The sequence below is a fragment of the Balaenoptera physalus genome, assembly GCF_965194825.1.
Source record: "Balaenoptera physalus genome assembly, chromosome: 7".
Taxonomy (NCBI): Eukaryota; Metazoa; Chordata; class Mammalia; order Artiodactyla; family Balaenopteridae; genus Balaenoptera; species Balaenoptera physalus.
This window is the reverse complement of record NC_138886.1, coordinates 87,214,091-87,230,869: the sequence shown is the minus strand read 5'-3', so window position 1 is coordinate 87,230,869 and position 16,779 is coordinate 87,214,091. Positions and strand designations below refer to the sequence as shown.

Here is a 16,779-nt window from a genome sequence, read left to right as displayed (position 1 = left end):
CTCCCAGTTGTGACAACATGTTTCTAGTCATTGTCAAACGTGTGTGTGTGGGGGGGCAGTGCAAAATTGCCCCAATTGAGAACCACTGGTTTAGATAATAGATTTCAATTGGAAGCCCCATGCTGTGCAGATGGAAGGCTTTTATTATGACAGAGTTGTGGCTGCTAAAACATTGCTATAAATGCAAAAGTTTTATTTTCAAGATAACCCTCCCTCCCCATCCCGGTATTTACTGACCCAGGTAACTAACTTTTCTCATACAAATAATTTAAATTTTTGATTATTCTTAGAATTACATTACATAGCAAATAAAAACATCATGAAGTTGAGAGAGAGTGGGTGGGGGTAGGCATAGAAGAAAGGAGAAGTGTTATATTCAAATACTTTTTTTTCCTTTTCCTTCAGGTAACTTAATTTTGCAGATAGACCTCGGTGCATTTCAAACACAGTAGACTGAAGGTTTTTTAGCATGAACATGACTTTGTAAAAAGCACCACTGGACTTTGTTCATACTGCAATAACAGCTCCTTTCCGAAGCCCACGTAGCACATTGGCTCTTTGGTGGTCTAGTTCTCCAGATGTTCCTGTCACACACCACTTTTCCCCAGGTGCTCTTATGCAGCAGAACCAAAGAGACAGCGAGGGACTGAGGCACATCAGCCAGACAGGCGGTGCGTGGGCTCTGCTCTTACTGCCCTTTCCAAGGTTATCACCCAGTTTCTGCTTTCTGGGGCTGTCAGTTTGGGGTTTTGGGCATTTCACAAGGGACAAAAAGAATGAGATGCGGAAGCTCCTTTCTGCTCCTTGGTCGCCTAGGCACTTTTTAAAATCAAGAATATGTTTTTTAGATAGGTATTGATTAGATTCTGATAGTGGACACATACATACAGGTGGAAGCAATTGTGGCATATCTTTCATACCTGGAGAAAAATGATCAAAAAATTAATGCCCAACAATAATTGCTTTAAAAATAACAAATAGCCTCAGATGCCTTCTTCCCAGGGTAGTTGACCCTGTGAATCATCGTATCTCTTTGCTGCCTGCCGACAAGTTTAGAAGTCAGGTTGGGTGATGGGGTGTTTCAGATACACGGAACGCTGCTTGGAGGCTCCAGAAGATGACAGTTTCCAGATGTATGAACCGCCGGATCGGTTTGTTTGGATTATGCGCCACAGCTGATGGCGAGATTAACGCAGGCTGGACAAGCTATGGGAGATTTGTCTGGTTTCCACAATGCCATGTTTATATTTCATTGGGATTTCTCCTTCAAAGTTGACCTCCCTGTGACCCCTGGAGCTCTGTCCACTTGGGCTGAGCTGTAACTTGTCTGCCCTCCTTCTCTTATTGGGGGGTCACAATTATGCAATGGAAGGGGCCATTTATATGGCTGCCCCCCTCACACACACTTTGTCCATGCCAGCAATCTGCCCAGATTTAGCCCCTGAGGAGTAGTCTATTCAACTGGTTGAGAGGAGGGGGTTGTTTTATTTTAAAAAAAAATTTTTTGGCTTTTAAAACAAGTATGGAAATATTTAAAATTATTTGAAAGGAGACCAGATTTAATAGAAGCCACTTTGCAGAAATACAGTATTTTAACTTAGCACTGTTTTGACACTATTTTGAAAAAAAAAAGTTGAGGGAATTCCTGCTATGTGAGACATCCCTAAATAATCACCGTACCTGTATGATTCTATTATTATAATACTGTTATCTCCTTTGCTGCTCATCTGTTCCCAGAAACTTTTCTCCATTCTCCTTCCCTCCTCCCTCCTTCCTCACCTATATCCCGTTGCTCACCTCCCCTCCTCTCTTCTCTCCCTCTGCCTCCCACCCTTCCCTCTACCCACCTATTCATAAACTGCCCAAATCATTTCCTCGCAGTGGATCTCTGGAGTTACTAGTGTGAAATCTGAAATGGTAGTAAATCTGGTTAATCACAAACTGACAGAAAGAAATTAGTAAATGTATTATTTCAGATCAGCTGTAGGAGATTCTAGATGCAGAGCTGCCATTTGCATCCTTGGGGTTCTTAGGTTGGTGAGGGTTTGTTTCAAGACCATACTCTTTGATGGGGTCTTATCAGCAGATGTGCTTCCCGTATTGAAGAGTCATAGCATTTTAATGAGCATTTGAGGTAACTTTAGAATCCATTGACATGTGGACTGTGAAACAAGTCTCGGTCCCCTGTGCTTAATGTGCCATATGAAATGTGGAAGAATTGGGCCCCATAGCATTTCTGAGATGGTAAGTGAAACGTGCACCGTGACATTCCAGCCCAGGTGTTCCACCTTCAGGCTTTCCCTGGGTGAAACCCACATCAAGACCTAAGGGAACATGGAGCTTAGATCAAGATGGAAGAGGACAGGTTTCCACATCCAAATTTTGGCAGATGCTACAGTATTAGATGGTCCATCCACGTGAGAAATCTCGGTTGACATCCCAGAAAGCAGACAGCTTTGCTCACGAAGGCGTTTCTGGCAGTCCAGGAGGAAGGAAGCTCCTTGGGATTTCCTCAGTGGAAACCTCCCTTGACTACGGAGATATCATCAGGGTCACCAAAATATAAACACTTTTATTACTCTTTGCTTCCAAACTCTGAATTTAGGTGCTTTATGGTAATACTTCTTAGATTTTTTTTCCCTCTTAAACTGGATTTAGGATTGTTGTTTCCTTTACACTGCAATATCTCAGTTTTTCTACATATATCTTTAAGTTTGACAGAAGAAATAAGCTTTTCAAATCATTAGAATGCTGCCATTGAGAAACTGCTTGACCATTGTGGAGATTTTTAGGAGTTGTGTGTACAGAAATATGCATCCTGTCCTCAGTTCCTTCAAGACTGTGACCATTTTGTTGTATTGGGGGTTTAGAGCATAGTTGGAAAAACAGCTGTCATGTGTTAAGGAAACTGTATTGTTGGTGGGCAGTCAGGTACCTGCTAATGAGTGACAAGTTTGTTGTTGGAGAGATTTATAATGTGGAGGCAGGGCCTTATTACTAATCCAGAAACCCAGGTGTGAGTTGGCCCAAATAATCCACACTGCCTGTGGGTCCCAAAACTGGCTATGAAGGCAAGGCTAGTGAGAAGCAAGTCTCCATACCGCAGCACAAGCTTTATTTATTATAGTTAAAATAAATGAAAAACAGTAGACTTCCCCAGTTTATCAACCAAGATAGTCTTCAGTTACTGATGAAACATGTATGAAAGTAAGCAAAAGGAACTGGAAGTGGGCTTTGTTAAGTAAATATGCATGATTTTTTCCCCTTCAATCATTGCTTAAGGGCTTCTGGCCCCTAGCTCAGGAATCCTGCCCAAAAATGCCAGATGTATTACACAGTCAAGTACTGCAATGTAAACACTGCTCTGTGCCATGAGGCAGGGTGGTCCATCTTCTGTTTAAGAAGAGCAGGAGATTGAGAGGGAATGAGAGGAGTAAGCCCTCTGCATTGAGCCCAGTAGTGATCGTGTCGTTTGTATTTTTGGCTGCATAGTCAAGATTTGAAACTACAAAAACCCAGTTGAATTAATGCTTTGGACGGGCAAGGAAAAGCAACTTGAATTGGGATGCCAAAGAGAGCAAGATGTGGCTTGGATAATGTTGCTTCATTGGGTCAGATAAGTTTATAAAAAGTAGAACAGAATGGTGGGGTGAGCTGACAGGAAGAAAGCTGTTGTCTTCATAGTGGCATCTTCAAGTTACTATGAGCATCACCCTTTTTATCAGCTGTGAGTTAAATTGAAAGCTGAGTGAAGCAAGGCAAGGAGAGGCCAGCTTCTTTCACAGCCCCTTCCTGCTGGGTCGGTACACCTTCTGTGTGTAAACCTGAGATTTATCACAAAGCTGCTCTGGTGTTTTGTAGCATTGGGGGGAGGGTAACCCAAGTTATGCTGCAAAATGAATGGCCTTCCAGTTTGCTTCCAGTTTCTAAATTTAAATAAAGAATCTAATGATAATCATTTGGAGGTGAGAAAGTAACTAAGCACTTTGGGCCATCCCTCCAGTAGAATGTGTCTTATGTGCTGTGGAAATTGGAATGCCTAGACATATCTGTACACCCAAATAATCAAATACTAAGCATTCCTTACGATGACTAGATTCAGGGTTTTTAAAAATTAATAGGGAAGTATTTTGTGAGTTAGGAGGAAATGGGGTTTCAGTTTGGACTTGGGGAATTGTTAAAACAACCTGTAATAATATTATCTTGATTTTAGAAATCCATTCTATAGAATGATCTGAGAAAATTGCTTTAAGAAACATTGATGATAAAAACTGGAATTTTGAGGTTAAGGAAAATGTAGACTTTTTTACTCTCTCCCTCCCTCCCTCCCTCCCTCCATCCCTCCCCAACCACATTTTTTCTTATTTTGAATTCTCCCATCTTCCCCACCCCTATTCCCTTGATTTCTTTAGCTCCTTTAGTGGAGAAGCCAGAAAACATCACAAAATAGATGTAAATATCACACAGTGTCTTTTTAAGTAGAAGCTTTCTGAAAGATAAAGTAACGAAATAATTTTCCCAGACCACCTAAGACATTATTTCTTTCCTCTTACCTGATTTTTTCCCCATGAGGTTCATACAGTGTTGTAATAAGTTAAAAAACGATACCATCATTTTTGTCACACATGATCCAGAAAAAAACTGCACATGTTTAATACCTTGCTTAACTGCAAACAAAGCTTGCAATTTGAGAGAATTGGGATTAGGGCTAAATATCTATTAACTGCTCTTTCTAGAGATTTGGGGAATAGGATGACCCTTTTTTTTTTCTTTTTTTTTTTTTAAATAGGCTACAGTTTCACATGGCTCCCAAAAGAAATCTCTCTCCCTTTTTGTTTCCCACACCAATTGATTTATCATTTTGCTTGCAAGCAGATCCAGAATGTTAGGGCAAGAACACACTCACTTTTTTCTCGTAACTTTTTTGTTGCGGACCGAAACCAGTTGACTTGAATAAATTTTTCTGAGGCCTGAATGTAGCCAGCAACGTGGAAAAATCTTGCCATTCAGGGCCGTCTGAATGTACATTTCAGCCACACAGTAAGCTGCATTGGTAGGCACTGGACTGCTAAATACAACCATTTTTCGCAGCAGCGAGTTAGACAGGTGATTAGCATAATTAGCACCGAGCAGCTATACATATGGTAATGCTGAGTGTGTAAATGCCAGCTGCGGTGTAAAATTTATGTCAGGGGTCGGCAGGGCTGTGCGAAAGTATTGTGTTCCAGCTGCAGGTCAGGGCCGCCAAAGCTTACCTCCTTTTCTCTTGTTGGTGAATACGCCAAACAGAAGAGAAAGACAGAAATATAACAGATACGGCTTTGATGGAACAGCCCAGTTCTGTGCAAGAGGGACTATTCTATAAAACACACACACACACACACACACACACACACTCACTCACTCACACACACTTGCAGAAATCCCATTACTTTCTCTACAAATTGTGTTTACTTCATGCAGGGTCCACATGAGTGGCGGCCAGGATGGGAGGTTTGGGTAGGTGAATGGGCCAAATGATTTCCTGGGAGGAAAACTTTCAGTCGGTGAATTTTTAAAAGGAGTTAAGAGTTGTGCCTCTGGTTTTCTCCCCATCCTCTTGTTCCCCCTGCCCCCCTCCCATTCCCTCCACTACTCCTGTCCATATTGTTTTCCTTCTAATTAAACAGGGGAATCCCCCTTAGGTGAGCTAGTGCAAGCATCTTTAGAAGAATGAGAATTGACCATTGTGGAGGTGTTAGTTCGCCTTGAACATAATAAGGTTCCAACAGTTTGACTCTCTTCCCAAACTGCTTCTGGTTTTAGCAAAGGGCTAGAATAGAAGTTCCCTTGTGTCTTACGGCAGCTATGCTTACCATTCCACCTACCGCCACTCTCAGACCCATGAAATTCTTTATGCGTAAGAAAAGAATCCTGTAGGTTTCGTGTTTAAAAGGGAGACAGTCTTCAATCGTTCATGTCCTTCGAAATGCATGATGGGGGAATTTATTGCTATGAGGAGTTCATGCATTTTTGCTCTGGAAGCATTTTTTCTGCCACCCTCCCCCCACCCCCACTTTTCTTCGGTTGGTGGCCATAAGGAGTGGTGGTGGTGACAGAACATAGTTCACACCATGCTGACCTAGTGACGAAACTTCCTCACAGCACCAGGGGGTCCTTATGCATCAGCCCCTAATCCAGCTAATCCTGATGGCCACACAATCATGAAAGTGGCCCCAAGTGACCAGTGACGTGCGTCTCCCCACACAGATGCAGAGGGAAGGGTCGGTGCGGGAGATAAATCGGGCCAGCATGGAGTTCCGCAGGGGCCAGGGAGCCTGTATGCGAAGGTGGGGACTCACATTGTCTCCCCGCTCCCCAGGCCACTCAAGTAGGAGGCCAGTGAAAAGAGGCCCAGGCTGGATCATGGCAAGAAGACTGTTCAGAGCAGAGAGGTGATATCCGCCCCACAGAAGCTGGGAGAAGGGAACCGGGGTTAATGTCATGCAACAGCCTGACTACTAGATAGAGAACCCACAGCTTTGCAAGCATTTGGTTTTGTTGTTGTTCAGTTGTTTTGTGTCCTTATGAAGACATTAGGAGGCCTTCACTAAGAACTTAGAACTTGATAACAACATGCTGTCTTTGGTCCCTGGGTTCTGCTTCCTGGTCCAGCATTGCCTCTGAGCAAGCATGCTGCTCTGTGTCAGACCCTCCTGGGCTTGCTCAGCTCCTGCTGAAGGATAGGACTGGGGTTTGCGTCTGCTTGCCCGTAGCACTTGAGCAATTGGGTGAAATCACGGTAGGACCTGGGACAGTTCACAGCGGGGCAAGTATGCAGTTAGGGATAGAGCCGAGCTCTACACTGCCACATTCTGCTGGAAACCAGGAACATCCTGGGGTCTGCAGGCTTGACTTCACTCAGCCTGTCATAGGTGGGGTTGACCCCAGCCCTGATTTGCCACAGTAGCAAGTGACCAGTGAAGAATGGGCCTCCTGACAGATGCAGTGTCATGTTGGGAGCTGGTGGCCCTGTGAGAAATACTGGGTCGGGGGAGCTGTGGCAGGCAGCAGGTCCAGTGTGGGCAGAGTGCTGGGCTGACCTGATCGTGTCCGACGGGGCGAGCGGGCGGCTTCGGGGAACGCCGTTCAGAGGAAGCAGCCCGGGTGGGAACAGATGGTACCGCAAACAGCTGGTGCGGGGGCTAGTAGCAGGCACATGCTCAGAGCCGCTACTGCCACTGCACTTGGCCCTCCTCCTCCCCCCTCACAGTCCCTGGGGAGGCGTCGCAGTGTGTCTGTCCTGCTCTTGTTTTTGCTGTCTTCATCGCGCTGGGCTCACTTCATGAAGACAGATTCTCTTTGGGCTATATGATTCTAGCATTTTCCCATGGCAACGCCCAAGGGCACAATCCCACCAGGAGAAAAACAGCCCAGAAGCTTAAGCAGCAGTTGGCTAGTCATGAATAAAAGAGATGGGTGGAAGAGTGACTAAAACTCACAGCCCAGGAGTTCTCAGCCAATTGCCCAAATTACTGAATCTTCATTTTTTTCAGTTTAGAAAATGAGCTGGTGCTAATAATTTTACAGTTACACCCTTTTAGAGATTTGCACTTTTTCATGCTCACAATAACTAATCACAAGATTGAAAGAAGGACCTGAAGCAACTAAAGGGGGGGAAAATCTGTCTAGAGGCTGTTAGATAATTCATGGGATTAATCAAATGCAAATGCCCCACTTGCATATACACAGACCCCATTTTCCTAATTGGACTCTGAGTGGGTACTTTTCAGGCTGAAAGGGTCATTTGTTTTGACTGATTGACTTTTGAGGCTTTGGGGAGAATTAATATCTTATACAGATGACTGCCTGTTCCCAAGGCTCTGTATTGAGGCTGTTCATTCATTTATTCATCCGACACACTGAGTGTGCACCGAGGTGAGTGGGCAGCGGACAGTGCCTCCCTGAAAGGACTTGGAATTTATTGTGAAAAACACTTTGGTTGGTCCTTCAGAACATCTTTATGTGAATCACAATAAGCTTTTGCCAAAAGCTTTTTGCATGAATGCCACAGATGTTTATTAAGCTCTGTGTGAAAGGCTGTGCTGAGGAACAATCCAGCAGAACATCATGGGGACCGTCTGGTGTCTACCATGGATTGGAATGTCATTGGCCTGGGGGTATGGACCCCTGAGCGGAATGGTTTCCTACCTATGTTGGCCCCTCTTCACCTTGGAAAACTATACTTAGTTTGATTGTGGAGGAAAGGATCAGCAGAATTTGATCAAGAGCTTTTTTGCGGAAGTGATGCTTTTTACCCTGCCTCTTTCAAAGAATTGGTTTAAGCCTCAGATTTCTGGAAAACAAAATGGCAGAATTTGTAGGTAAAGAGGGTTAGGGCTACTTGTCCTCTGTGTGCCCTCATCTCTCTGCCCCCTCTAAGACAGGTACCTCTGAGGACCAGAGGGAAATGGGGCCTGTCTTCTACTGCCCATGGGGCCCTATGGAAAAAAAAAACTATCTTTTCAGTGGTGGTGAAAAATCTGAGAGGTAACATTGTTGTCCTTTAAATAAAGATACCAGTTATTTGTCCTGTGCAGTACTTTTGTGCATTCTGAAAACTCTTATCTGTGAGCTTATGGTATGTGTAATTTGGCGCTCCTGAACTCATAATCTCAGCTGGTGCACAGAAGCCCTGAGGTTGGGCTCAGAGTTAAAGGTTGATTCCACCTAGTATCAGCTGGTAACCTTGGGCAAGTCACCCAGACTCTGCAGCTGTTTCCTGCTCTGTAAAATAAGGGTGATGATGCATGCCCTGCAATAAACAAATAAATGAATGGCTGCCTGCTCAGCTCCTGGTTAAGGGTTTGGGAAATTTCATATTATTGTCAGTGCTCACACCATCCTGTGAGGTTAGTAGTATCATTTTTATTCCACTTGACAGAGAAGGTTACTGAGACTCAACTGTATCCCAAATTTCAGTGCCTCGGGTGGCAAGACTGGAACTCAGAACCCAGGTCTTCTGATCTCTGTTCCCATTGCCTGTCCATTCCACCTTGCCCCATCTTGACTGGGGAGTAGCAGTAAGCAAAATGTTTAAATATAAGTAAATAATGAGTGTGAAGGGCTTTGCAAGTGGAAAGCACCGCACACATATAAACGTTTATTTTGTGTCCGGGATCCTAAGTAACAGTTTTCCTGAGGGTTGTTCAGAAAGCTTGGTTGTTATTTTGTTGTTACAGTTGTTCAGTTTGGAAGAAGGAAAAAAATATCAGAGGACTTCAGAATATGATAGAGATGTATAATATTTTTGCATTGAGTTTGTTTTTAATTCAGATGCCTGTCAAGTAGCTTTCGTATTTTTCTCTTTTTGTCACATGGGAGTCTTTAATTATACGTGTTTACTGCAGAAGGATTAAGAAATAGAGATAAACCCCAAAAAGGAAAGTGGGTAAATATCATTCATAAACCACTGCACAGTAATAACCACTGTTCACATGGCTGTATACCTACATCTGTGTCACAAATGCTGGATCTTACGGGTCAGTCTGCTCAGCAGTCAAAAATGACTATGCAGGGGCTTCCCTGGTGGCGAAGTGGTTGAGAATCTGCCTGCCAATGCAGGGCACACGGGTTCGAGCCCTGGTCTGGGAAGATCCCACATGCCGCGGAGCGACTAGGCCCGTGAGCCACAACTACTGAGCCTGCGCGTCTGGAGCCTGTGCTCCGTGACAAGAGAGGCCGCGATAGTGAGAGGCCCGCGCACCGCGATGAAGAGTAGCCCCCCACTTGCCGCAACTAGAGAAAGCCCTCGCACAGAAGCGAAGACCCAACACTGCCATAAATAAATAAATAAATAAAATTTAAAAAGAAAATGACTATGCAGTATTTCATAAATATGAGATTATTTTTAAATTAAAAAAGGACTTTGACCTTGAAAATGGTAAAGAGAAGGGAGCAAACCATTTCCCCCAAACCACACCTGTAATTTCAGTACTTGAAAGGGCTTCCTGAGACCATAGCTTCACACTCCTGCATGGTAAGGAAGACAGCAAGATAAGGAACAGCTCGGGGCCATCACTCAGCTGTGATGTAGGATAGGCATTTGCTAGAGTCGCAAAAGTCAGTGAATCTGTAAAATTACTGTGTCCAAAAGGATTTCTGTTCCTGGTAGCTTGTTTTAGAGTGACTTGGGTGAATACTGATGTAGGACCATATGAATGCTGTGCAGTTTATGACACAGGTACACCTGAGAAGGAGCTAAGTCTACCAGTGCAACCAAGTGGATGACATGATTATGGTCTCACCAAGCTCCAGCCACTCTTGCCTTCTTTCTCTCCCTGTGGCAAGCCAAACCTGAGGACTTTGTGGTTGCTAGTTCCTCTGGCCAGAATGCTGTTTCCCCAGCTCTTCAGAGTCAACATAAATATCTCTTCCTTTTAGGTCTTCCCTGGCAACTCCATTTGAAGTGCCCTTTCCCCTGCCCCACCACCCAGTAACTCACATGGCATCGCCACCTTGATTTCCTCCATAGCACTTTTCATGCCATGAAACTACCACATTGGTTTGCTTGTGTACTGCCTGTTTGCTTCACTGGCCAGCGAGCCTCTTGGAGCTGTCTTATCTACCACACACCCCAATACACAGCACGTAGCATGAACCCCACAAATGCTTGCTGGCTGAATGAGTCATGTTACAACTATTTATCAAAGAAAGTGGATATCAACTAAACTTTTAAAAAAGTTACTGAATAGTTTTGCAGAAACATTCATATTTGTTTATAAAAGATGAAGTGTTAAATAAAATATGGTCATGTAATATGGAAAAGTAAATCTAATTTAACAGTACTCAAAAGTAGGATACAGCATAGCTGGTTGTGGAAACTAGAATTCAGGGTCCTTCAACTCTAGTTGCTAAATCTACCAATGATAATAGTCTTGTCTTGGTTGAAACTGGTTGTCACGTTAGCAAAATATTCATATTTATCACTAGCGTAAAGAGGTGGAAGAGCAAAAAGGTTTTCAATTCTAGAGATGTGAAAAATGTACCCCTTTATTAAAATATAGGTGTTTATTTAAATATACATCTTAAAAACTCTAAAAAGTTGAGATTATGGAATCCCTGAGGTACATTTTATATCTTGTAGGAAATAACATCATTTCTGAAACCCCCTGAGGTAAATTAACCGAACCATTATGAGATTGGTCTAGAAGAGTTTAGTTATTTCTTAGCAGCATGAACCTTGCATTTGGTTTTTATTTCTGTGTGCACTCCTCTCCTGGGTCATCACCTTATTGGTTATAGTTGTAGGCAGCTGCTCTGCTGGGCAGGGCCGGGGGGGTCAGTGGGCCGCGGGGAGGTCTATGGTCCTGCTTTGGTGGTGGTGGTTTCTACCTCATGGTCTTAATTCACCTGGCGTTACTACTTTGTAAGCAGCATGAGAAGTCACGTGCTATGCCAGTGCTTAAGGAGGCAGGTACAGATGATTGATAGGCACGGGGCATTGATGTCTGATAGCCAGAAAAAAGAAGGGGTTGAGCTTTTCTTCGAAAAGCCTATTTGGAGCTCCTTGGTGTGCAACTCTGTAGCTTTTCAGGAGTGACCTCTGGACTAATGATTGGCTTTTTTTGAGGGGGGGGGCCTCAAACAGCTTTTCTGTCTCTAGAGAATGTGGATTGAGTATAATTCAGTTCACTAATTGGTTGACATAATACATAGGGATTCCTGCCAGAAGGAGCCAGACCCTGCCTGCAGGCCGCTTTCATGGAGCATCCTGAGAAGGCCTATGGCGTTATGTAAATTCATGCTCTGTTGCAAGTTGTTTCCTATTTTTTCCTATGGTCTTTAACTTCAAACTGATTACAGGGGCCTCAGCAGTTCCCTGGGCTATTTGCCAAAGTTTTCTGCAGCATCTAAATAGTTTTTATAGCCAATGATCATTTCCCTCTCTCTTCTCCTGCACCTCCCTTCCCCTCCCCCTCCCCCCGCCCTCCCTCTTCCTCTTCTCTCTCCAACACACCACAGTATGTTCAACCTCACCTCACAGAGTTCCACGGTGGCCTTGGCCATCTGCGTGAACCTGCACAGATGACTCTGCCAGTCTGCGAATCTGGACTAGTTTTCCTAATGAGGGCATTATTTGCTTTTTAGCTTGCTCCCTTGTTTATAAAATATGCCAAGAGAACTAAACAACCCGCTGTTCCCAGTACTTATTTACTTGCTCAAACCAAATGTTTATGTCCTTGAATACTAAACTTGAAGAAAAAGGATTTCTCCTCGTGGGAAAGCTAAGATGATCCCTGAGGGTTCTTTCTCAAAGATAGAGCTGAAGGCCTGCTTTTCAGTAAACATTCAGCTTACATTGCCTTTTGGAACTGGAGTGAGTAGGGGTGAGGGTGCTCGAGGATTCTCTTCTGTTAGCTGTCCCTGCGGGCCTTCCCTCAAAGCCCTTACCCTTCGCCGCGTTGAATCAAAGCAGCCTCTCCAGAGCTTCATTTCACAGCTCCCATCAGGGCCCTGTTGAGAAGTAAAACTCCTGTCCCTCCATATGTCCCAGACAGTGCAGCATCCTGAGCTTGGCGTGTTCTAAAACCCTAATTGAAATACACCCTAGAACCCGAGGAAGAAGACAAAAAAGCAGTTTTTAGTAACAGCATTACTCGTGCTTTGTTGTGCTGGCTTCTCTCATGCCCAGCTTTGGCTGCCTGCTGGAGAAGCTGGGGCAGCGGTTCAGAATCACCAGGAGAGCTTCCAGAACACAGGCAGCCCGCCCCCAGGTGACTCAGAACCTGGCACCTGTGCTTTCTGGATGCTGACCAGGTGAGTCTGAGAGAGTAGGTTCCAGGGCCTCCCAAGACAGCCATGGCTGATACATTTGGTTCTTTTCAAGTGGGATTTCCCCTTGTGCATCTGACATAAATCACATTATTTATCTTCTCCTGGCAAGTTTTGTGCTAAATACACATTTGCCACCTTTCCTTGTTTCTTTTTCCAACAAGGAGAAACATTTCCTTGTTACCTTTGCCAGATTATTTAGGAGAAGAGTGTAAATTGAAGCCATTTATCTTGAAATGTGCTGCAGGGGCACATTGTTTATACAAGTGAAAGAAATTGTAACAGGGGTATTTGGTCTGGTCTGCAAGGAAAAGTGTCTCAAGTTTTCCTTCCCCCTCCCCCTTTATACATATGGTGTGTTAGTTAGAAGGTGCACAAAGCACGCACACATTAGGTTTGCGTGTGTGACAGGCAGGACCATTGTTAATAGGTTTAGTGAGTATTTTTTATATGTTTGTTATTGGTAGAGTTAACATTGCCAATCATAATAAAGTGTGAACGTTACCCCTTAAACATCAGCCATACATTTCCGTGACCAGAGTTCATTTATCGTGTACCCTGCTCCTGGTAGTGAGATAACAGAATGTGAATTTGCGGGGATTTTGCTGTTCTAATTGAAACCTGTACATGTTTACCAGTTGGTGGGCGAGTAAGTCGTGAATTAAATTACACTCGCCAGAAGATTGGAGAAGAGGCTATGTTTAATCCTCAACTCATGATTCAGACCCCCAAGGAAGACGGTGCTAATGTCCTGACCACGGAGGCACTCCGACAGCACCTGGACTCGGCGCTCCAGGCCAGCCGGGTCCATGTATATATGTATAACAGGTAAGGTGGTGGGGAGAGGCTGCTGGTTTAGACCCCTTTGTTGTACCAAATAAAGTTGCCCTGGAAATACAACGGAAGTGTTAGTTCAAACAGTTTTCTCATGAAATGATTTTTAAAATCTTGATTTGTCTCTAAAGTTTAGTAACATATGAACTACATTACTTTATAATGTATTTTCAGTGAGTATCTTGGCACCATACCCAAATGAGTATGGTCCTTCAAGCAGCCATTTGGATGGCTGTCCACCGTTCTGAAGATGTTTCACTGCTTAACCTGTTTTTGGAACAGTTACATTTTGAATTGCCTTTAGTCACCTCACAAAGAATAAGAAAGGAAAAGAAGTTACTTCTCATTACTTTGTATTCATTACAGATGTTAATGGTTGGTATGTGTCACCAAAAAATTGGGGGTTGAGCCACGGTGGTGAATTCCTGGGGACAGGTAGGCAGAGTAAGGTGGATTCCCACACCTTTACCAAATACTACCCTTTAGCTTTGTAGCTAATTTAGCAATGCTGTGGATGTAGTAAAAGCATAGGAAGAGTTCTGGAATGAAACCACCACAGCCTAAGTTAGGGAGAGGAAAGACAATACAGAGAAGCATGTACAAAGCTAAAACACAGGCAGTCCCTCCTACAGGTGCTCCAGTGTCAAGAAGGAGAGCCGACCAGCATTGCTCTGGGGTTCAAGAGAAAGGGGTCACTTTCAACAGCACTGATCAAAGAAAGCTTAGCAAAAAGGTGGCATTTCAGCGGGGCACTGAGGGATGGATGGGAAGGTTCCACAAGGAAGAGGGTGAAGTCCAGAACGTTCTTTTGGGTGACTAATAAAAGAGAGAAAAAAGAGACGAATGAAACAGAGCAGTCTAGAAGGAGTTTTATATTTTTTCTTTTCCTGGAGTTCCCATCCCCACCTTTCCTAATTTTCTCTTTTTTCAAATTAGACTCACTTCCCTAATACACTTGGGAAGGCCTGGGCTTATATAGCACTCTTCTAGGGATAACAAAACGCTATAATAATAGATGATGGATAGTAGAGGTAATTGTTGATCAGTATATTTGATATAATTTCTGTAGGACAAGAATAGAAGAATATAAAGTGGGAAACAAATCTACCTGGTAATGTTCTTTATAGCATTTGTGGTTAAGAGCAGGAAAGTTCATTTTGAACACTATCTGTTAATAAGGACATAATCTACCAGTAAAAAAAGTATTATTTTCCCACCTCAATATATGTTAATACATTATAAACCTTACTAATTTCGTCCCCACCTATTTTGAATTTGTGATAATTCAACTCTGAATTATCTGCCCTGAAGTTGTTTAATGTATGTGGAAAAGCAGATTAATGGTGTAAACAAGATTATTGGGAGAACACTTAAGAAAACAAGACTTTTCAAGTACTTTGGTAGCATTCATTTACATAAACACCCCACATGTTAATTACAGTTGAGTATTATCTATTCATTAAAGCAAGCTTGTTGAATCTATTTGGCAAAGCTCTGCTCATTTTGACAGATACTGAAAAATGATCAAAATTGCAGTTCTCTATGTTCTGTAGTTTTGATTTTGCACACATTTCCTTTATTACAATAAGAAACTTTTGTCTCTGCTTTTTATTTTAATAGGCAATGGAAATTGGAACATTTGTGTTATAAATCTGGAGAACTTATCACAGAAACAGGTTACATGGATCAGGTATATTTTCTTTTTGTTTGCAAAAAATTCTCAAAAATTCTCAAATAGCCCAGTGGTATACATTAGCCTAATGCGTGGCCTATTCTTTTCAACTTTGACAGATAATAGAATATCTTTACCCTTGTTTAATTATTACACCTTTGGACTGCTTCTGGGAAGGGGCGAAGTTACAGTCTGGGACAGCATACCTACTGTAAGTGTGTGATCTTGTTTTCTGATGTCTGTGATTTCTAAACTCTAGAATGTTTCTGATGTTACCTTATCATTGTTTATTCTATTTCAGTTTTGAACAAGAAATAAAAACATTGAAATTCCATGTGCATGTTTTGAGTGAATAGTTGGGGGAGAAGGCACTTCGGCAGAATGTTTCTCCTCTTTTCAAAAAAAGTTCTGTAGGCATCATTAAATTTCATTCACTTTTACCAGCCTATTTATATGCAAATAAAATGCAAATTATTTCAGAGTATGTGTGATTTTTAACTCTTTAAAATATTTGCAGTTTTGCAGACCAAGCACTTAACGTAGGTTTAGCTTATTTTTTAAGGAGAGAATTTATTAGTGGGTACATGTTGAAGTTCAAGATCTTCCTGTTAAGTGAAATGCTAACCTTTCTTTGGATCACATTAATGGCATTTAAGAGGGAAATCCACTATCTTTGAAGGTCATGGTAGGGGATGCTTCACAGTTTAGCAGTTGAATATTATGTACACCGCATCATTTAAGGAATAATTGTTAATCAGTGTAGACATTTTCAGTTAATTATGCAAGAGTTAGTGCTTGGGTTATTGTTTCTCTCCTAGCTTGCACATATCTGCAAAAGCAATTTGCAGTGGCCATACCCTGACCTTCAGTGTACAGTTTTAGGTGGGAAATAAGGGGTTTTGTGTTTTCTGGTTGGGAGATTCTGAATAATGACTTCAGCCTGGTTAAGCAGCTACAGTGTGGTTTGAACCACATAACAGGCAGCCAAAAGCCTTTCTGGTCTGTCAGCAGCACAAATTCAAAAGTGAGTGTGGGGGGAAGTGGCCTTGATGGCGGTGATGGCAGAGGCAGCAGGGGGCTTGTGGGGTTGACTGCCAGGTTGTCAGAGAGAGCTCATAAGTATGGGATTATTAAAGGTAATGGAGATCAAATATTTTGATTGATGACATTTACAAAGCATTTATTAGGCTGGCAAGTGCTAATTTGACATTGTGATTTCCTCTGCGCGCCCCCCCCCCTTAATTTTGAGTCTCAGTCTTCTGCTTAGAAGCACCCATTTGGCTAATTTTGGTTTTAGGTATTAAATATACTATATGAGCAAGTTAAGATTCTTTGGTACCTTTGTTAATTTATAAGCTCTCTGTTTGCCATGTTCATTCATGAATTATTTTCCTGACTTAGGTTTGCATATAGGTATACTGGAAAGGAGCATTTGGTTTTTGTGCCAAGGTCCCAGAATT

The 16,779-nt window shown here is 42.8% G+C and overlaps 1 protein-coding gene across 6 annotated transcripts in view; it reads left to right on the top strand.

The window, feature by feature from the left end:
• Positions 1–16,779, top strand: part of PTCH1 (patched 1) — a 67,123-nt gene that overhangs the window by 14,607 nt on the left and 35,737 nt on the right. For all 6 annotated transcript variants that reach the window (XR_014265723.1, XM_082469572.1, XM_082469574.1 and 3 more), the window contains exons 3-5: positions 13,452–13,641; positions 15,268–15,337; positions 15,439–15,530. Coding sequence is in view for 5 of the 6 variants with exons in the window: in XM_082469572.1 (XP_082325698.1) it covers positions 13,452–13,641; positions 15,268–15,337; positions 15,439–15,530 (352 nt within the window). In the remaining variant the exon portion in view is untranslated. The remainder of the gene's footprint in view (positions 1–13,451; positions 13,642–15,267; positions 15,338–15,438; positions 15,531–16,779) is intronic.